The sequence below is a fragment of the Carassius carassius genome, chromosome 49, assembly GCF_963082965.1.
Source record: "Carassius carassius chromosome 49, fCarCar2.1, whole genome shotgun sequence".
Taxonomy (NCBI): domain Eukaryota; kingdom Metazoa; phylum Chordata; class Actinopteri; order Cypriniformes; family Cyprinidae; genus Carassius; species Carassius carassius.
In genome coordinates, this window is record NC_081803.1 from 12,048,599 (window position 1) to 12,069,856 (window position 21,258).

Below are 21,258 nucleotides of genomic sequence, written 5' to 3' on the forward strand. Positions count from 1 at the left end.
AAAAACATAAGAGTAATTGTTTCAGCGGAACATTCACAGAAAGAGCATTTGAAATCAATATCATTTTTATATTTTTGTTGAAATTAATTTGTAGAATAAACTCTATGAATTAATTTATATGATATATCCTTAATATTATTTATAAGGAGGATTTTTTTGTGGTAATAACCAAACTAGAGTCAAATTGACATTATTAAAGAGATTGCTCCAGTTGAAAATAACAGAGTATTTGGCATTATTTGATAAACACCAGAGCCATTGAGAATCGGAGTTGCGACACTCCCATAGGCTTCCGTAAGAACTGAGGAATGTGGAAGTAAAGCGTGTCATGGAGCAGCCAATAGTTCCAAACAAGCACTGAAGCTATTTTTTAACGCATTAGTTGACCTCTCAGAAATTTGGCCAGTAGTGGTATTTTATGAAACGTGTTATAATCAATGTTTATTGTTAGATAACAGGCACACACAAAAAAAGGAAAAAAAAAATAGAAAGTTGAGCTGGCGCAGTGCTGCTATGTGTGCAGGGGTAACAATGGGAATGGCTGTATTTCAGTTGTTCCTTGTTGTTAAAGAATGAACATGCATTTTTATTCAGCCCGTCTGCTGCTCTTGTTCAGATCAAAGAGAAAATCTGACTGAACTTTGGCGTGGCATAACTTAACTGGTCGATGGAAAATATGCACTCTAAAAACTAAGCCATTCAGATAATAAGATGTATTGAATTATTCAATATTTTGAAGTGCCCACAACAATACAGTTCATGTTCCTTTCTGAACCCTGACATGGGGCCCCCTGGTGGCCACGGGGCCCTATGTAACAGCTTTTATCACTTATTAGCACTGCTTGTTCACATTTGGAGCAGACAGACAGGCAGCATTGGGTCAAGTGGTGTGGACATGACTGGGGGTGTTTAGATTGGCTGGAGTTTGTTTGGTAATGTAGACATGGTACTCAGAGGCAGGTTCTCTGTAGGCTAGTGGGGAAAGGGTAGGCCTATATATCAAGATTCAAAAGTTAAAGCAGTGGGACTCGGCAAGTTCAGCAAAACAATCCAGCTGATGTTTCGACAGTGGAAAAAAGAAACGGATAACAATCACTGGGAAGAGGGCACCTTGAGACATTAACAACCAACCAGAACATTATCAACAAACCTGAATTCAGGTGAGTTAAAGTGTTGGTTGCACCAGCATACATCAAAGAGACTCTCAGTGTCCATTCACTTTGCTTATAAGAAAAAAACGCAAAGGAAAGGTGATTGATACATTCTGTCATTGTGCTTAACATCTCATTTTGTTTTTCATAAACAAAAAACAAAACAAGTAAGTAATACGAATTTGGAACAACTTCTCGTTTCTTTTTTTTTTTTACTGAGTTTATTTCTAAATTGGGCTTTTATTTTGAAGAAAAGACACAGCCTTATTGAGTACTTTTATTTTGGTTTCCAGCAGAGCCACCGGTTCCTTTATGGCTCCCGGAACAATGTCAAGCTGAAACTAAACTCCTTTAGCCGATAAGCTGTTTTGATTACTATCTCTTTGAGTATTTTTGTTTTGCTCGTTCAAACACCACCGTGGCCTGTAGAATGGAGATCGGTGATTTATCATGAAACTCCGCGCGCAGTATGACAGGTAACGTTATTTATTTATTAATACCTTTACTCTAACAGCATTTTCAGGGCTTTCATGAAAAACATCAAGAATCTTAGATATAAACCGTTAGTGATTATATATTATCCATCATTTAATGCAGTTATGGCTATCGAATATGTTGTCTAACCCCGAAGTTTAGCTCAGTTCATATATGTGTTACATTATGCACTTGAATAATCATGTAAACAGATGTGTAACGTTAAACTGCTGTTGTTTCGAACGGGAGCGCCGCGAGGATTTCCATTTTGGGTGGGCCATAAAAAGTTGGGGTGGCCATAATTTACAGTGGAGTAATAATAACATTAGAATAAAACACTTTTGTATTTATATGGAGTTTGCCTGTTTAATGTTTGCCTTCTGATGCACTGATTTAGTTTATTTTTCAACAGAGGAACATATAGCGAGTCCAGAAGAGCGTTTAGACTGAGGGATTCACCTGATCCGATGCAAACCGATCCCAGCCCGCAGGGAGGGAACGGGCTGTCATTAACCCTGCAGCCGGAGCTGCTCGCCCGAATGCCTGGAGCTGGAAGTTCCAGCGGGCCGGAAACAGACGAGGATGTCCGGGTTCCTATAGGCAGCTCATCGGGGTCTACAAATGGACGTGGCGCGACCTCGCGCAGGCTGAGAGCAGCGAGCCACAGCCACGCCCACTCTCACGGACACACGCACAGCCACGAGCGCGAGCACGAGTCGGATAGTGGCGAGTCTGAACTGGAGTCCGGAGAATCCAGCAGCTCGTTATCAGACCTTCGCTACCTCCTGCGCTGGCTCAAGAAAAGCCTTCCTTTCATAATTATTCTCTGTGCGAAACTAGTCATCCAGCACGCCCTGGGTACGTGTTAGCTAGAACTACTGTTAATGCAGTGGTTATGATGTGTAATTCATGTCCCCTGTCACACTTCTGTGGTGTTGTTTTTCTGTAGGTCTGGCTGTTGCAGTGGGTTTGTTTACCACCTTTATGTATGTCAACAAAAGCATTCAAACGCAAGTCTTTCTCCACGTAAGTCCACCATATTATTTCATATTTACCATGGGAGTTGAAGATCAGTGCTTGTGAGTTCTTTAGTATGGTTATGGCCGGGTATATATATTGGGGGTCATTAAGATTTTAGTTTTAGTTAATACTCTATCCCACAAGGAATTTGAATTAAATTGATCAGAAGTGACAGTAAATATATTTATAATGTTTCAAAATGTTTCTGTTTTAAGTAAATGCTGTAACTTGAGAAATGCTTGCTTCTTAAAGTACTGTGCGAAAGTCTTAGGCCATAACTATTTTCACACACAAAAAAAAAAAAAGCCAGTTAGATGGCAGGATCAGACGAGCCCTGGCTGGTGTCAGGTTTCTTGTGCATACAAAAATCTCACTGGATTATTACAGTTAATGGCAAAAATAATGTTTGGAAATGTAAACTGATATTTCCTACTGACACTAAAGCAAAAGATGGAAATAACTGGCTTAAAATCTATTTTGTTGTTGTTGGTGAAAATACTAATGGCCTAAGACTGTTGCACAGTACTGTATATATATATATATATATATATATATATATGTAAAAAATATATATATATTTAACTAAATAATCTGAAGGCTCTTTTGTTTTCTCCTGTGTAAAGGACCGAAGGACTAAGTTGCATTGTGCCTGGCTCTTGCTGTTCCTCACATCCTCCAGTCTCCTCGTGTTCTACACTTTTCCCACTCAGTCGCTTTATCGCTGGTAAGGTGCTTTACATTGTATCACCAAACCTCACTTCACCACAAACTGTGATGTACTATGTTTAGTGTAATAACTAAAAAACTTAATGTGACCCTGGACCAGAAAACCAGTCATAAATTTATAGATCATCTTAAAGCTGAATAAAGAAGCTTTCCATTGATGTATGGTTTGTTAGGACAATATTTGGCCGAGATACAACTATTTAAAAATCTGTCCTTAGCCTTAAAAATCTGTCCTTAAAAATGAAGTCCTTAGCCATGCATATTATTAATGATAATACATTTTTGATATATTTCCGGTAGAAAATTTACAAAGTATCTTCATGGAAAATGATCTTTACTTAATATCCTAATGATTTTTGGCATAAAAGAAAAATCGATCATTTTAACCCACACAATATGTTTTTGGCTATTGCTACAAATAACCCGTGCTACTTAAGACTGGTTTTGTTGTCCAGGGTCACAAATGACCAGATCTCCTCTAAATTATAAATAAATACCATGTATATCTAATTGGCTCTCTCTTTCTTGTTTCATCCCTCAGCCTCTTTTTTGCTAATGCTACAATAGATACGCAGAACTTTTGGGAGGTTTTGTGGTGCGTCGGTGTGTCTAACTTCATTTTGAAGTTTTTCTTCATGGGACTTAAGTGTCTAATTCTCCTCATCCCCTCCACGCTCATGACATACCGGCGAAGGGTGAGCATGATTCGTAACATTATTTATTTAGCTGTTTTGAATAAAAATAAATGTTAGATTCACCTTATCCACCCTGCTTTCCATAGGGTCAGTGGTACATGCTCATAGAAGAGGTGGGTCAGTTGTATCAGGTGATCGCTCCTGTCCCGCTTTGGTTCCGCTATCTAGTCAGCTACAATGAGATGGACACCTCAGCCGGTCTGACTCTGGGAATCCTGCTAGCCTTGCTCTACCTCATAATGAAGGTGCACACAATCATTACAATAACTAGTGTTCGAAACAAATACAATACTAGGACACATCAGTCTGATCTTATTATGTTTCTCTTTTAGCTTTTGGCCTTGTATGGACTGTCAGGATCATTGCAAAAAACATTACGGACTTTTTTCAGTTCTGAGGTATGAAAGATTGCTTATTACCTGTCCTGTCCTGTGCTGCTCTCCTTATTCTGAAATATTTGTTGGGTAATCTGTAAGACAAATAGTGAAATAAACACAAATGTCTCGTTTTCTATATATGCTGTAAAATGATGTTTTTCCTGTGTGTAAAGGTGAACGGAGCTCCAGCCAGTCCTGCTCAGGTTAGAGAGGCAGGTGACATTTGTCCGATCTGTCAGGCTGATTTTAAGCAGCCTCGGTTCCTCGTGTGTCAGGTGAGAATGTGGTCCTGGAGTTTGACCTCCAGTGTCAACCCCCCTTAAATTCCACATTCCCAGACTAAACCACAATGCTTCTTGAAGGCAAAATTTATTACAGAACTAATCTCAGCCCAGATGAAAATGATAAATCGGCAAATACAAATTAGTAATGCATGTCACATAATGCATGTGCATTAATGTCATCAATTTACTGTTCGACTGTCTCTAGCATATCTTCTGTGAGGAATGCATCGCCCAGTGGCTTAACCAGGAGAGGACCTGCCCCCTGTGCCGCACTGTCATCACAGACAAGGTGCATAAGTGGAAAGATGGTGCAACATCAGCTTATTTTCAAATCTACTGAAATCTCACTGAAAGGATGGAGACAGTGTGTGACCAGCAGTGGATCCACAGAATATGGATTGTTTTCTCCTCCCAGACATCTCCGCTGAGCAAACAGCACTTGTTATAAGACAAAAGGCTCTAGAATAAGCTCCAGTTTGAGTTTTTTTTAAATATATGTATAGATATCTTGTCAAAAGGACAAGTGCAGCTCTTGTATTATTATTATTATTACTACTACAACTGTTATTGTTGCATGTGGAGCATCCCTATTTTTTAATGTTTATAATTTATATTCCTCTTTGTGTTTTTGCATGCCATCTCTGATTATACTAATTACCTTCTGGATGTAAGCAGATGAATTGAGTGGAGGCAAATGGATTTCTTCAAATTGTATTTGTCGAGAAAACAATAACAAATAATGTAGCAGAAATGTATTTGTTGACTCCCTAAATGTATTTAAAAAAAAATAATCGTTTCATTTTTCATAGATACTGGTCTTTTTGATCCGTAGTCAGATAGTGTGGTTTTTGTAACTAAACTTTTCTTAAACACATTTATGAAAATTCTGGATTTTGTGTTACATTTGAAGTATTGTGGCTTCTTTGGTAATAATCTGAATGTGAGGTAATTGCACATGAACTTGATTTATCAAATGATGTATAGCATTAGAATTGTGGAACCATGTGGATTTTGTGACTGAACAACATACAGTGGCTGTTACTGTACCTGCTAAATGCATTTGTTATTCAGGCCCTTCACAGATACATGGTATTTTTCTAATCATGTTGCACTTACATTGTAATAAACCAAAGCCTTGAATAAGAAATATCTATTTTAGTACCATCATACAGTATGCAGTTATAATTGTATTTTTATCCAGTATATTTCACCAAATAAATTTTTCAAACTGTTAAGATGTAGCACTGAAATTCTTTGCTTGGCAATTGCTCAAATTGAGCTTTATTTCGTAAAATTCACTAGAGGTTCAATTAAAATAATATTTTTAATCAACAAGCCATAACAAAACACCAGATTTGAAACAATCTCACGTCATTCTGTACTTTGTATACATTCATTTTTTAACCCAAATGTGGCACTGTCTAATAAACACAGCACTTCAAGCATTTGGATTTAAAATCTCATTTTTGTTTCACTTTATAATCCATGAGGTTTCAGAATTGGTTTCAATTCTAATGTAATGTAGTACTACAGATTTTCAAAACCAGCTTCAGGTCAACTTTTTTGAAATTGCAATTACACACCACATATTTTTATAAGGAACACACACACACACACACACACAAAACAGACCATTAACACTTGGCACCAAGTTATATCTTAATACTCCAACATGACTGCAATAATCAGTGGAAGATGGTTGGAGAGGTTTTAAACCCACAGTCTAGTGATTATATGAACTGGGCTCATGGTCAATATCCAACTCGTCAGACAGACAGAAGTGATACATAACGCCATTTATGCCACATTACAGACCCTTCTCTCTCTCAGACAACATTACATAGAATAAATGCTCAATATTTGTGCATGTGAGGGCAAATTCACATATGAGTTCATTATGGGCTGTTAACTGCCACGGCACAGCAGGCTGTTGTTTATCAGTAGGCAGTGTATCTGACAGCTTAAGATATTCACAATCATGCTTCCTGTGCATAGTGAGTACAGCCAATAATTGGCTTGATGGAAACTGCTGCAAAGTCCAGACAGTTCAATCAGAGCAATGGCCTCCTAATGTCCAACCACAATTACAATCTACATTACAGAAATTAGATTGAGAATTGAAGTTAACATCACATTCAATCAGTGAGTTACAAAGTCACAATAGAACCATGTTCTCAAGCAGAAAACAAGCTTATTTTACATTCCCATGGGAAAAAAAGTGTGCCGTCCAGAAATTGTTTAAATGTGGTCACAGAGATGCAATCGCAACTAATATACAAGGAAAGAGCACCAATATTCATGAAGAATCTTGTTTATGCACAGCAATGAAATAGATTCAGATTTTTTTCTACTTTATTACTCTTACATCATTCTGGATTAATCTAGAATAGAGATCTTCTTTTCCCTTAACCACATATATCCAAGCTTATTTCATAAAGATTCAATAGAACGATAAATGATCCAGTGGTTTTCCCCTCACCTGGTGCACAGTACACATCTGAAAACATACTTGAAATCCCTACATTTTTAATGTCCTTGAGATTAATAAAATTACCCCAACACCAATAAAGAAATTAAAGGGGTTGGCATGTCTTTGTGTTCATGTAACTAATCAGGCTAAATCCAGAACAGCATTCTTGACTATAAAGAATACATAATTTGCATAGTTTAGAACTATATGGCACCTGAAAAATAAATATGTAAAAATAAATCAAAACACAATCAGGAAAAAAAAAGAAAATCAATTTCTGATAAGGGAAGTGAAACTCATTTTGCTCTCTAGGGTTAAAAGTAAAATTAAATAAACATTCTGTTTAAAATCAATAGTGGTCGCAGATGGGTGACAGCATATCAGTATTAATGGCATTTGTAGCTGTGTCTTAGAAATAAGTAACTGTACTCTGGATTAACAGGTTTTATCCAGTAATCTAGTATTTTTAATATTCTTTGGTCAGACAGTTTGTTTGGAAAATAGCTTGATTTGATGCCCAGAACACAGGTAGATACATACCTTAATGTATGAATATTACATGTAATCAAGACCAAACCAAAATAAGAGAATCATTTCTTGAAGTAATCTAATACTGTCTCATGAATATACAGCAAATGAATTAACATGAAAAAAAAAATCAGCTTATATTTTTTACTTCATAGTTTATCGTTGGTAGGTTTCACTAAAACGACTGTAGATCTCCAGGTGCCCTACACCAGTGATTCTATGAGTCCTAACAACTATGAATTAGGAATCAAATATTTCATAAATCAGACAGATTCCTCAAGAATGTAGACCTTAATCTTCTCTCACCATTTTAAAAAGACAATCCACCCAACAATTAATATTCTGTCATTATTTACCCTCATGCTGTTTCAAACCTGGATGACTTTCTGTGAAACACAACAGAAGACATTTTGAAGCATAATTCAATTGTTTTTGTCCACATAAGTCAATCGGACTTAAAAAAAAAAAAAAAAAAAAAAAAAAAATCATATTTTGTGTTTGACAGAAAAAAGGAAGCAAGTTATACAGGTTTGGAATGACATAAGGTTGAGTACATGACAGAATTGATATTTCTTGGGTGAACTATTCATTTAAATACTGTTAATACTATAGCTATCCCAACCTCATACAGTTAAGTGACTCAAACTCAACTTCAAATATACAACAGAAGATACTATGAATTCTCCCTCATGTTTTGCATGAGCATGGCATATAGAATACAATCTGTGAAATTCATGCTCAGAGTCACGTAAATTGTAAGGTGGTCTCTCTGTTTCAGAGAAGAGAGAGGACAAGCTCTGCATGCTTGTGTGATGTACACTAATGCTCCAAGTGTTTAAGTGACAGAAACTGGTGCAGAAAGGCCTTTGGGGTAAATCCCTGAAGTACAAAACTTAAGGCACTCATCAATGGTTCATCCTCAGATTCTTGGGTCTCCTGCCGCCCGCTGGGTAAGCTGGTTTCATGAAGGACCCAGTGTTGGATCCCAGCGGTTTTTTGATGGTGAGAGGGGCCGACACCTCCATGTTGCTGCAATTGTCCATCTGCTCAACATTAGACACCTCCATGGGTGCATCGGTGGGAGGCAGGAGAGAGGCGGTGGTTGTGGGCACTTCTGGGAAGGGTGGGCCCCGAGACCAACCGTCTTCCCCTTCACCCTTCATAGGGCTGGAAAATGCAAGTATGGCATCATGGGTTACGGATCTCGATTCATGTTAAGTTATAAATGCAAAACCAGGATAAACATGACATGTTACAGCATGTACACAACCAAATAAATGAAATCAATATCATTCCCTACAATATCACAGGGCTGGGAATCAATACACATTTCAGTTAGTTAGTGTACACACACACACACACACACACACAGGAAGAAGTAAGGCATTTGGGTATTTTCACCTACTGTTTGAATACTATTAATTCAGACATATTACTCCTTCCACATACTGTTTTTGACCTGCTATATAGTATGTAAGCAGGCATATTCAGACACAGCATGTGAGCTTATTTTTAACAATTCTTTCTTATAAATTAATGTTTTTCTGAATGCAGACCAAGATTAATCTGGAGAAAAAAATCTGTTTTTTTTTTTACCCAGCCCTACAAGATCATAAAACTGTGCGGATCTCCGTCGAATGAGAAAACATTACCTCACTGGTGTTCTTGGGCTTCCCAGAAGCTTGCGAGGTGAACGGTATTTTGGTTCAAAAGTGAACTTCTCCTTGATGTTTTCGAGCACAGATGGAGCGATGTACGTAAAGCCCTGAGGAGAGACGACATCCGAGAAAAGATTAAATGAAAAAAACAAAAACAAAGTTTGGGTAGACAAAATAAAAGGGGAAAAAACTGATGAGTGTAGAGGATGTGCAATTATGATGAACCCAAAAAAAATAACATGTCACGCTAAGAGCTGGAAAAACCAGTTAAACAGTAATAATACAGACCAGATGAGAGATATTATCCCTTTCTCGTAAGTTTGTCCACAAAAAGAACTAATTTCCTACACATTCTTGAGTGCTCTACACGGCATGCTGATGGTAATTAAGATCAAATGGAGTATAAACTAATTTTGAGGCTTCAGTCGGGTTTTATGTTTGGGCTATGGCAGGGCTATTCAAATCTTTCCCTGGAGGGCCAGTGCACTGCAGAGTTTAGCTCCAACCCTAATCAAACACACCTGTTAACCAATGTCTTTGGGATCATTAGAAAATCACAGGTAGGTTTGATCAGGGTTGGAGCTAAACTTTGCAGAGCACTGGCCCTCCAGGGTAAGATTTGAATAGCCCTGGGCTATGGTGTCACATACTACAAGGCCTTGGAGGTGCATAATATTACTCTATTTGTCTCAAGGACATCTTTGTTTATCATAAAAATCAGTTTAGTATTTGATTTATTTATCTACACAACCATTCAAACGTTTGGGGTTGGTAAGTTGTTTTTTTGAGAAATTAATATTAATATTTTCTATTTATCTGTTATTGGCTAATAAACATAAAAAAAGGATATAATATTTTGGATAAATGTAATGCAGTTAGAGTCCTCACAGCAGTATAGTGTTTGTGCAAAGACCATGCAGTATATTTAAAGAGTAAAGAAATAAAAGTAGCCTAAAAAGTGACGAGGACATCAAACTGACCAGGAAGACTTGGTTGGCGCTTTCGCTGAGCGTCGAGTCGTCGGGACTGTCCACAGGAGTCTGACTAGTGAACTTGGAGTCAAACTGGCTAACGTCATCTGCTGATTGCTGCAGAAATAAAGATTTGTGAGATACCACATCATGTGTTCTATAATAATAACGCTAAACACGCCATAAGAGAGAGACAAACGGTTGACTAAGTCGAGAAAGAAGACAGTCTCGTACCAAAAAAGGCTTAAAGGGAGGTTCAACTTTAAAAGCCAGCAGATCATCCCAGTTCATGTGTCTGAAGAAGGAGTGGGCCTAAAAAATAAAATATATAAAACTCCACAATATATGTAATCTCCAGCTTTTATGATAATGGGCTCAACATATCATAAGGCCAGATACCTGGACATCTAAAACATCTCTAGGACCTGCTCCCATCCTCGTTGATGCATTTCTTCTCAGCAGCTGGGTGCGACACATACATACACAACCATGTAAGTTAAGCGATGGGAGAATTCCACAGTGGCATGAAACCTGTTACGCCTTAAGACCTTTACCTTTTTTAGAAGGTCCCGTGCTTCTTGGGTGAGGTAAGGTGGAAGGCTCAGTTTGCACTTTAGGATTTTGTCTATGGTTTTTTTCCGATTCTCTGCGGTGAATGGCGGCTGGAGGTGAGATTTAAGAGGTTAAAGAGCAGTCTGGGTAAGCTTAGATTGTACTCCGTACCACAAATTCATGAGACACTTGATATCTTCACAATAATGCTTTCTTGTTTTAAGTCCACCTAGAAAAGTGGAAGCTGTTTGGTAGGAGCAACTCTGAATTAATGCCAATAGTTGTGGAATTAAACATCAAACAATAGCATACAAATAAACTAGTCATGTAGTTGTGTAGGCTTCCGTTTGTATCTACATTCATTTACATTAACAAACTGTTCGAATAAGGTTCTATCATTGTTATTTTTGGCTTCACACAACTAAAACAAGTGTCTAAAGAGTTCACAAACTAAGTCAAGAGAATATCTGTCTAGCAAAATCTCTATCAAAAGAACACCTCACCAGAGATTATCAATAGTGAATGCACTCACGTGTTTGTAATTCTTATCCAGTTCTAGCGATTTAAGTTCTAAGATTTAAGGTCAGTCCACAGTTACACTTTATTTACAACCCGAATTCCGGAAAAGTTGGGACATTTTTTAAATTTTAATAAAATGAAAACTAAAAGACTTTCAAATCACATGAGCCAATATTTTATTCACAATAGAACATAGATAACATAGCAAATGTTTAAACTGAGAAAGTTTACAATTTTATGCACAAAATGAGCTCATTTCAATTTTGATTTCTGCTACAGGTCTCAAAATAGTTGGGACGGGGCATGTTTACCATGGTGTAGCATCTCCTTTTCTTTTCAAAACAGTTTGAAGACGTCTGGGCATTGAGGCTATGAGTTGCTGGAGTTTTGCTGTTGGAATTTGGTCCCATTCTTGCCTTATATAGATTTCCAGCTGCTGAAGAGTTCGTGGTCGTCTTTGACATATTTTTCGTTTAATGATGCGCCAAATGTTCTCTATAGGTGAAAGATCTGGACTGCAGGCAGGCCAGGTTAGCACCCGGACTCTTCTACGACGAAGCCATGCTGTTGTTATAGCTGCAGTATGTGGTTTTGCATTGTCCTGCTGAAATAAACAAGGCCTTCCCTGAAATAGACGTTGTTTGGAGGGAAGCATATGTTGCTCTAAAACCTTTATATACCTTTCAGCATTCACAGAGCCTTCCAAAACATGCAAGCTGCCCATACCGTATGCACTTATGCACCCCCATACCATCAGAGATGCTGGCTTTTGAACTGAACGCTGATAACATGCTGGAAGGTCTCCCTCCTCTTTAGCCCGGAGGACACGGCGTCTGTGATTTCCAACAAGAATGTCAAATTTGGACTCGTCTGACCATAAAACACTATTCCACTTTGAAATAGTCCATTTTAAATGAGCCTTGGCCCACAGGACACGACGGCGCTTCTGGACCATGTTCACATATGGCTTCCTTTTTGCATGATAGAGCTTTAGTTGGCATCTGCTGATGGCACGGCGGATTGTGTTTACCGACAGTGGTTTCTGAAAGTATTCCTGGGCCCATTTAGTAATGTCATTGACACAATCATGCCGATGAGTGATGCAGTGTCGTCTGAGAGCCCGAAGACCACGGGCATCCAATAAAGGTCTCCGGCCTTGTCCCTTACGCACAGAGATTTCTCCAGTTTCTCTGAATCTTTTGATGATGTTATGCACTGTAGATGGTGAGATTTGCAAAGCCTTTGCAATTTGACGTTGAGGAACATTGTTTTTAAAGTTTTCCACAATTTTTTTATGCAGTCTTTCACAGATTGGAGAGCCTCTGCCCATCTTTACTTCTGAGAGACTCTGCTTCTCTAAGACAAAGCTTTTATAGCTAATCATGTTACAGACCTGATATCAATTAACTTAATTAATCACTAGATGTTCTCCCAGCTGAATCTTTTCAAAACTGCTTGCTTTTTTAGCCATTTGTTGCCCCTGTGCCAACTTTTTTGAGACCTGTAGCAGGCATTAAATTTTAAATGAGCTAATTAAGTGGATAAAAGTGTAAAATTTCTCAGTTTAAACATCTGCTACGTTATCCATGTTCTATTGTGAATAAAATATTGGCTCATGTGATTTGAAATTCCTTTAGTTTTCATTTTATTAAAATATAAAAAACGTCCCAACTTTTCCGGAATTCGGGTTGTAAAAAGTCCACTTCAGACATTCAAGTAACTTTAAGTAACTTTGCAATTAGATGTCAACTAACTCTCATTAGAGCATTTGTAGACTGTTAGGTTAAGGTTAGTAGAATAAGTTGCCGTACTTGAAAAGTTACTTAAAGTCAGTAGAACATCTGTTGAGTGACCATCAAAATAAAGTGTTAGCAGATATTAATCAGGCAGTCTACTAATACTCCAATGACTGCTAGTTGACATGTAGTTGAAAAGTTGTTTATAGGTAGTAGAATGCCTAAAGTGGACTATCAAATTAAAGTGTTACCCTGTCCTCTGTGTAATCATATGAAAACTGAAGTTGATCATGAACGGCAGGAGGTTCTTTCACAATATGACTGTTTTTACTGTATTGTGGGGAATTAAATAAAGAAAAAGAACAACATAGTTTGTAATCACGAGTTTAAAGTTTGTAGATTGAGTGTCTCCAGTGAAGCTAAACTCTCCTCCTCTCCACATTCAACTGACTCGAGGTGTATATATAGGTGGAGACTCTTGAGACCCTCACAAAAAAACTCTACTGCCTCGTTCTTGTCAGAAACTGAAATAATTGCAACATCATAAATAATGATAAACTCTAAAGGACAACGGCCCTCCAGGAGACCCCTGGTTTAGGCTAACGTTGGCTAGCTAGCGATGCCATCTCGTAAACGACATCATAATGGTATTCTTGATAATCAATAACTTTATAGTCAAGAACACAATATTTTAAAGTGCTTATTATTTCTCAACTCCACAGCTGTGCAGTAAAATTCACTTTAAAAGATTCACTTTTCGTTCATGAAGATCACATGACAAATAAGACAAAAATGTGTCCCCTGGCAGAAACCAAGACTTATAAGATAAAAATGATGTGAAATGACCATCATAACCAGTAGATGACAGCAGAGGACCAATCATTAGCTCAGTTGCTATGGATTTATATTAAAGTGGATTTAATAACAAATTTGTAGTACTTTTACAGTGCTAAAGTATGAAGTATAGCAAGTGCAGGAAGTCACTGCTACTGCTGTAGTTTTGTTACTCTGAATTTAGTCTGAATCACTTAATGCACAGGTCTATTTTTGACATCAGCTTGTTGGATGTTTTGTTCCTTGATACCGTTATAACTGTCAATCATAGCAATGACTTGTGGCACAATTTAGCGTTTGTCTGCAAGGTTTGTGAAATTAAATGTTTATTAGTCTGAATGATATAAATGCTTATTTGCACCAAACAGAAAAACTTATCGGCCAACCCAGATATTTGAAAAATGCCAAATATTGGCCAAAATATTGTTGTTGCAATGCCAAATATCGGTCGATCACTAGCATTTATAAATCACTGGTGTGTGTAAATGTACATCTATTCTAATATATTTATCTACTGATATTTATATACAGCTTATTAACTTAATCTGTTTCTAACTTCATGTAAAACATTAATGGAGAAGCAAGATATCCGAGAGGTGACTGAGGCCATGGACACTCACAGCTCCTGTTAGCATGTCATACATCAGGGCTCCCAGACTCCACCAATCCACAGCTCGGTTATGGCCGCTTCTCATGAGGATTTCTGGTGCCCTGAAAAAGGGAGAGGACAAGAGAAACAAAGAGAGAAAGACAGAATGAATGAGTGAGAGAGAAAATGCCAGCACACCAACCATTTTTTGTGCTGCTGTCTTTTTTACTTTGACCTAACTGACACCAGAGGCCCCAAATAAGCCTTCAGCTGACGTGATTGATGAAGGCTCTGACCTCCATGAACTGCTCTGTATGAACGTTTAAGAGGCCACATCATCAAAAAACATGATTTTTAATCATAACATGACTCTTTTAAGACTGAAGTTCAAGTTGTTAAACACAACACACCCTTTATAGTCTACACGGACCATTTATCTGAGAAAAAGATTCTAATTCTGCTGCTACATTTTTACACTGTCCATTTACATCTAGAAGTAACATGAGCATGAAAAAAGATTGTTTAATTGGGTAATGTGACATTGTACATACATGTACTCTATGGTTCCGCAGAAGTTGTGTGTGACGGTACCGTCGTGGATCGACTCCTTACAGAGTCCAAAGTCTGTCAGCTTCACGTGACCTGAGATGAGAATAAAATGAGCACATCCAGAGGAGAACAGTCTTTATTGAACAGGCAGTGGTGCAAGACTGAGGACTATCTGGGATAAAAAGTGTGTGTGTGTTTATTACCATTGTTACGGAGCATGATGTTCTCTGGCTTCAGATCTCTGTAAATAATGCCTTTCTGATGAAGATGACCCAAGGCCATGGAAATCTCTGCCAGGTAAAAGCTAGAAGTAAATAAAACTATAAATAAATAAATGAAAATTCAAAATGTAAATGCTTTCACAATCCATTGATTTGTAAATATTTTGTTAAACAAATCGTTCACCCCAAAATGAAAAATGTTATAATTATTATTTTATCATGCTCATGCATATTTTAATCCTGTATATTGTTATTTTTTTATATATTATTTATTAGAGGTCAAACAAATCATAATATATAGTGCTACAGTCATATAGACCGCTTTAAATGTGATGTATTTCTTTTTGAAGCTTAACAGCTTGAGACCATGAATTGTCATTGTATGATAAATACCTATACACAGTACACTCTCATTAAAGTATTTAAAAATAATTAAATATGTGGAAGTTAAACAGAAAAACGAACAGCATATGGGTTTGGAATAACATGAGGGTGATCACAGATTTACAAATTTCAAATATTTGCTCCATCAAACCATCAAATCAGCATTCGGGTTGGTTGTACAAACTACCGTTGTGAAGCCAATGAATTGTGAAAGCCTCCCGCACGAGATCAACGTTTACACAAAACAGAGGCATTTCATCCAGATAGCAGACAGGTCATCTTGACATGAGAATGACCTATATCCTGATAAGACTAATAAAGCTCCACTTTTATTTAACCTTTAACCAAGCAAATTAATTAAGAACAAGTTCATGTCCTATTTTCAATAACAGCCACTGACCAGGCTGTGTCCTCCAAAAAGATCCCCTCCCTCTCCAGCTGCATGAACAGCTCTCCACCTGTTACAGAAACAGAAACTTGATTCCAGATACATTCTCTTAAACAGGTCTTGTTTTCATTTTTTTTCTCTAAACCAAAACTACTGATTAAAAAGCACCGGTAGCTGTTTTGAACTCACCGCTTAGGTACTCCAGGATGAGGTAAAGTTTGCCTCCTGTCTGAAAGGCGTATATGAGGTCCACAATGAAGGGATGCTTAACTTCCTCTAGGATGCTCCTCTCTGCTTTAGTATGAGCGGTGTCCTTTGCATTGCGAGCAATCATGGCCTGTTAAAACAGACAATAGTAACAGAATACATTATGCACTGGAGGGTTGTAACACCCCTAATCACAGCTGTGAACTCATCAGGCGGGGGTCATTAATGCTTTTATTGTTGTTGCAATAAACAGACGTGTGCAAATCTAATTTGGGAATGGAATCCGGAGCATTTCAATCATGCAAACCACAGAGAACAATGCAGCATCAGTCTCAAAATGATCAAACTGCGTCCATGGCCTCTGTACACAGCCATCGCTTGCTCTTCTTCTGTTCTAGAATTGTTTAAACAGGGTTCCTACACATATTCAAAATTCCAGACTCAAATTTTCAAACCTCCAAGTAGATTTTCAGGCCATCTTTAACATAAATGGTTCATAGATCATTATTTTTAGCTTTACATTTGCTATATAGTACAGTCATCTGTAAATATTTTCTTTTCTCAGGGGTTTATTTATTTATTTTTTCAAGGTGACAACATATAGAGCCCCTACACAAAAAAGCTCACAGACTTTTGCATGCACACAATAAACTTTTTTTTTTTTTTTTCAAGAAACTATTGACATGCACATTTGAATTTTTTGTGTGCTAACGCATTACAGTTTCTAGCTTTATATATACTATAACCTATTTTTTTTGTTCGTCAATGCCATCTCACTATGAAGAAAACGAGAGCATGGATGCAAATGAATAAATAAGGATATGCTTGCAAAAAATTTGGCTTTTCTTAGGGTAGTACGTCTAATGTCAAGGCCTTATGTCCATTTTAACACATTTATGGTGGCGGAGAAACACGAAATGGGCTGACGGTACATTGCGGCTGTGTGCATTGTCCTGTTTGCCAAGTTCAAGGGTCTTTCAAAAAACTGGTGCTGTAAAAAAAAAAAAAAAGTGTTCAAAATTTGTTTTTCTTTTTAGCAGTACGTCAATTTTCAAAGACTTAAGTTTGCGTTAACGCATACTCTGTGGCAGCCAAAAAAACACACCATTATAGAAAACTAAATAGGGGCAAAGATCTGGAAATGCTTTCTTTTTTTCCATTCTTTTCCAGACCTGGAAATTACTTGAATCAAATTCCATACTTTTCCAAACTGCGTAGGAACCCTGATTAAAGATAATTTAGCTAAAACAGCTACAGTGTACAATGAAGAGTCTACTAAGTAAGTACTGATAAGAACAGAGCCACATTCTGTTGGTATGCAAATCTGGCCAGCTGAGATTGCATTATATTGTGACCACATCATCTTTCTACCAAGCTGATAAATGACCAAATCTCCCACTCATCTGTGGTCTTGCCAAAATAGACCCTGTGAAGCAAAGCATGCTATTATTATAAGCCCTTGTGTTTTAAATATGTTAAACTAACTTTTTTAAGAAAGTAAAATTCCTATTGAATGCTACTGTGTGTTTCTGTTATGATCTACTTGTTTGCAGATGTCAAAATAAGGGAATCTACTATTAAACCATTTATTAGTTGTTGTGAAAAGGAAACACGCACTTAAAATATACATACAATTAAACAATCTTTACGGAAACTGTTTATAGGTAATGACGAAACATTACTTTAACATTATTGACAGGCCTGCAGCAAACCACACCAATAAAACCTGTTAACCAGCCGGACCAGGCATGATGGAACCCCCAAACTGAGTCTCAGGGAAAGACCAATTATTGTGAATTTTGGGGTGCCATACCTTTTTCAAGACCTTCATGGCAAATATCTTCCCAGAATCTGCCCCAGTTACCTTGCGAACTTGAAAAACCTGTTTGTTAAACAGAAAAGGACTGTTAAAGTGCCCCTATTATGCCATTTCGAATATTGCCTTTTATGCAGTGTGTAATGTGGCTATTACATGTGAATGTAAACAAGCTGCAAAATACAGAACTATGGCAATGGGCATGGTAATATCTACAATAAAAATCTGCAAATGAAAACTAAAAAAATGTAAACAAAAATGAATGGACACTATTTAGCAAGGATGCATTAAATTGATCAAAAGTAACAGTAATGCCATTTAAAGTGATACAAAAGATTTATATTTGAAATGAATTCTGCTCTTTTGTGCTTTCCAACCATCAAAGTCCCCTGGAAAAAATTTATGAAAGCAGCACAACTATTGCAAATATGACAAATAAATGACATTTTAAACTCTTTTAAAATACAAATCATTTATTTTGATTTATAATAATATATCACAATATTAATTTATTTATTGTAATCAAATAAATGCAGCATAAGAAGCTTCTTTCAAAAACTCTTTCTGACCCAAAACTTTTGAACAGTAGTGTACATTATTTTAAAGCCCATATTATGTGTTGACACTACACCACATGCAGGGAGGAAACACTGGGTAGCACTGCTAGTCTTCCTTACCTTCCCATATCCTCCTTTACCCAAAACACGAAGCAACTCAAAACATTCTGGACGAATCTGCTCTGTGCCTGGATTCACACTGTTCTCGGAGATTTCGAACTTCTCGCAGTCTTCCATACTGCTCCAAAACATCAAAATGTATTTAGAAATAATAGAAAATATCAACATGTTAATCAAAGAGAAGACATTTCACTTCGAAATTAAAATGACATCATCAAATTTAAACAAATATAATTATTTTTGAATTGCAAGTATCTTTTTGACATACTCACAATTCAAAGCCACTGCACTGGTCCAGGCATTCATTGCCCCTGGCCTGTGGACAGACACAAACTTTTGGTGTTTATGGTAGGTTTACAGAGTGTTTGAGGTGTGGAGTGGACTGCAGTTTTTTGTATCCCTGCAGCTTTTCCACCAAATGCACAGTGTGTGTTAACGCTCAATCTATAGCAGTGACTGATGCGCACTGGCTCTTCTCCATCAACCGGAGTATAAGGGTCTCTGATCACATTACAAGACCCAGTCTAATCTCTGCCAAACTTTTTGAACACTACACATCAAAAGTATATTTTGCTTTCCGTGATATAAAATTAACTGCGGCTGAAATGTTTTAAAAATTAATATCTCTCATATTTCGTATGACTCTGAAGTCTGTTTAGTCATAAAAGTTTGACAGTATATTAAAACAGACATCTTCATACACCTGAAGTAATGTTAGGTATCCAAATATGCAGTCTAAGCAGGTAACAGTTAATGCTAGATGTGTTTCTAGCTGGTCTGGGTTGGCCATTAGCTATTATATCCAGCTAATATATATACAAATAAACTACACTCCACAACTTTATTTTTAAATGTTTCCACCTATAATAGTGGTATTGCCATGTTTTGTCATACTTTATATATCACGATAAGTACTTTCTACATTTTAAACCATGTAGAATCATACAGTACCATGGTAAATATTAAAGTACCGTGGTATTGTCATCTGATAGTTTACTACTGTACAGCCATGGTACTTTCATGCCGTGTTTCTGAATCGTGTAAGGTGCACCGGATCTATCCTCAGGCCGGTCCAGGCGATGCGGAAAATCTCGGTTACCGGCTAGATACATACCCCGTCAGCGAGCTCCTCGTCTGACACGTTGTCCTCCAGGTCGATATCAAAAACACCAGCCATTGTCACTGTCTCTTTACACAATCCAGTACCGGAATAACAGTGAATACGGACATCTCATGGTCCCGCAAGACTCACCGCCGCCATAACCAGCGGTGCACTACGTATCCCTACAGAGATTAACTACCCGTAAAAGATAAACACAGCGAATAGCGAATTTCACAGAGGGTCAGTGCGCAATCTGCTCATGCACCGGAATGTGTAAAACAACTGTCAACAACTGAATTAACGTTTTTGTTCAGTTAAACAAACGAATAATTTTACTCCGGAAGGTTGTAGCTGAGGTAAGTGGGTGTATGTACGGATACAAAAACGCGTCATTCTGTGTGTATTGGCAGCTGGTTTTAACTTGTAGTACCGCCGCACTGCCAACAGGTGTCGACAAAAGACCTGCCGATGTTTGCGCTGTTAAACCTCGTGGATAAAAGCAACGGCATAATCAGTGCTACTGCAGGTGTACACACACAAAAATACAGTTTTTTTTGCAGTATACATTTATATTTGGGTGTTATGATATCATTCAAATATTTTTTGTTGCTTGAGCATATTTGATTTGGTGTAGAATATCTAGTGTAGGCCTATACTGTATGCGTAGGTTTGGGAGGAGATCGATATGAGAGAAAAGTTCAGTCATTTGGCCACTATTTGATTATTCATGAAGTGTAGTTCTGTTTAAACCTTTTATCCTGTTCTACACTGTCTTAACGTTCAGAAGTCCGCGAGCTCGCTAAAAGCGTTCACTGGAAGAAAGATGCGAGCTCACACTATAGTAGGCCTACATCGTTACAAAGTGCAGGGTAGCCACAATTCTCTGTTCCCCATGAATGGATCACAATGGGCACTTTGTGTGTCACATATGCTTTAAACAGGAAGAAAAAAAATTATATGCAAATTATTGAAAAGAGGCATAAACCCATTCATATACTTTACACAATCTGACACACAACGATGCATGTATGGCTTTTGATTTGACTGATATAATAAATCAAGCGATTTGAAGCTAAATTGTTTGTTATAAAAATGGGTCTCTTGTTGTAGACACAGATTCTTCCAGAACAAATATGTAGGCTACCTGTTGAGAATGAGAACAGGAAGCTAACAGTTTATCAGACTCTATGTCCTTCTGTTAGTTTTAATGATACATACCTGTGGGTTTCGAGAGAGGTAAAGATACCCTGCGTCAGGTAACGTTTACACCTGTTTCTGAGTCAGCTTGGGTATCCCAGTGTTGTCCAGTTCGGTGTCAGCACATCATTGA

General features: G+C 37.5%; 2 protein-coding genes across 2 annotated transcripts; one reads left to right on the forward strand and one right to left on the reverse strand.

The window, feature by feature from the left end:
- The first annotated feature begins 1,448 nt into the window (after positions 1-1,448).
- On the forward strand, positions 1,449-5,962 carry LOC132132528 (E3 ubiquitin-protein ligase RNFT1). The gene is made up of 9 exons (XM_059544933.1): positions 1,449-1,627; positions 2,038-2,483; positions 2,575-2,651; positions 3,269-3,369; positions 3,913-4,066; positions 4,153-4,311; positions 4,399-4,464; positions 4,617-4,718; positions 4,933-5,962. The coding sequence occupies exons 1-9, from the start codon at positions 1,602-1,604 to the stop codon at positions 5,065-5,067; spliced, it is 1,266 nt and encodes a 421-aa protein (XP_059400916.1). The 5' UTR covers positions 1,449-1,601; the 3' UTR covers positions 5,068-5,962.
- Positions 5,963-7,700: 1,738 nt separating this feature from the next.
- LOC132132231 (ribosomal protein S6 kinase beta-1-like) lies at positions 7,701-20,343 on the reverse strand. The gene is made up of 15 exons (XM_059544566.1): positions 19,941-20,343; positions 19,099-19,142; positions 18,827-18,944; positions 18,147-18,215; positions 16,316-16,463; positions 16,139-16,196; positions 15,337-15,437; positions 15,136-15,226; positions 14,616-14,706; positions 10,909-11,016; positions 10,754-10,816; positions 10,589-10,666; positions 10,364-10,471; positions 9,378-9,490; positions 7,701-8,892 (listed from the first exon to the last, which is right to left on the reverse strand). The coding sequence occupies exons 1-15, from the start codon at positions 20,001-20,003 to the stop codon at positions 8,631-8,633; spliced, it is 1,515 nt and encodes a 504-aa protein (XP_059400549.1). The 5' UTR covers positions 20,004-20,343; the 3' UTR covers positions 7,701-8,630.
- Between the last annotated feature and the right edge of the window lie 915 nt (positions 20,344-21,258).

Bases quoted from the DNA above. Each gene is read 5' to 3' on its own strand.
- LOC132132528 (XM_059544933.1), top strand. From the start codon at position 1,602: ATGAAACTCCGCGCGCAGTATGACAG. The intron at 1,628-2,037 runs GTAACGTTATTT...ATTTTTCAACAG, and splicing joins CTCCGCGCGCAGTATGACAG to AGGAACATATAGCGAGTCCA. The intron at 4,465-4,616 runs GTATGAAAGATT...CTGTGTGTAAAG, and splicing joins GGACTTTTTTCAGTTCTGAG to GTGAACGGAGCTCCAGCCAG.
- LOC132132231 (XM_059544566.1), bottom strand. From the start codon at position 20,003: ATGGCTGGTGTTTTTGATATCGACCTGGAGGACAACGTGTCAGACGAG. The intron at 18,216-18,826 runs GTAAGGAAGACT...TTTAACAAACAG, and splicing joins GTAAAGGAGGATATGGGAAG to GTTTTTCAAGTTCGCAAGGT. The intron at 16,197-16,315 runs GTGAGTTCAAAA...TTTCTGTAACAG, and splicing joins CATCCTGGAGTACCTAAGCG to GTGGAGAGCTGTTCATGCAG.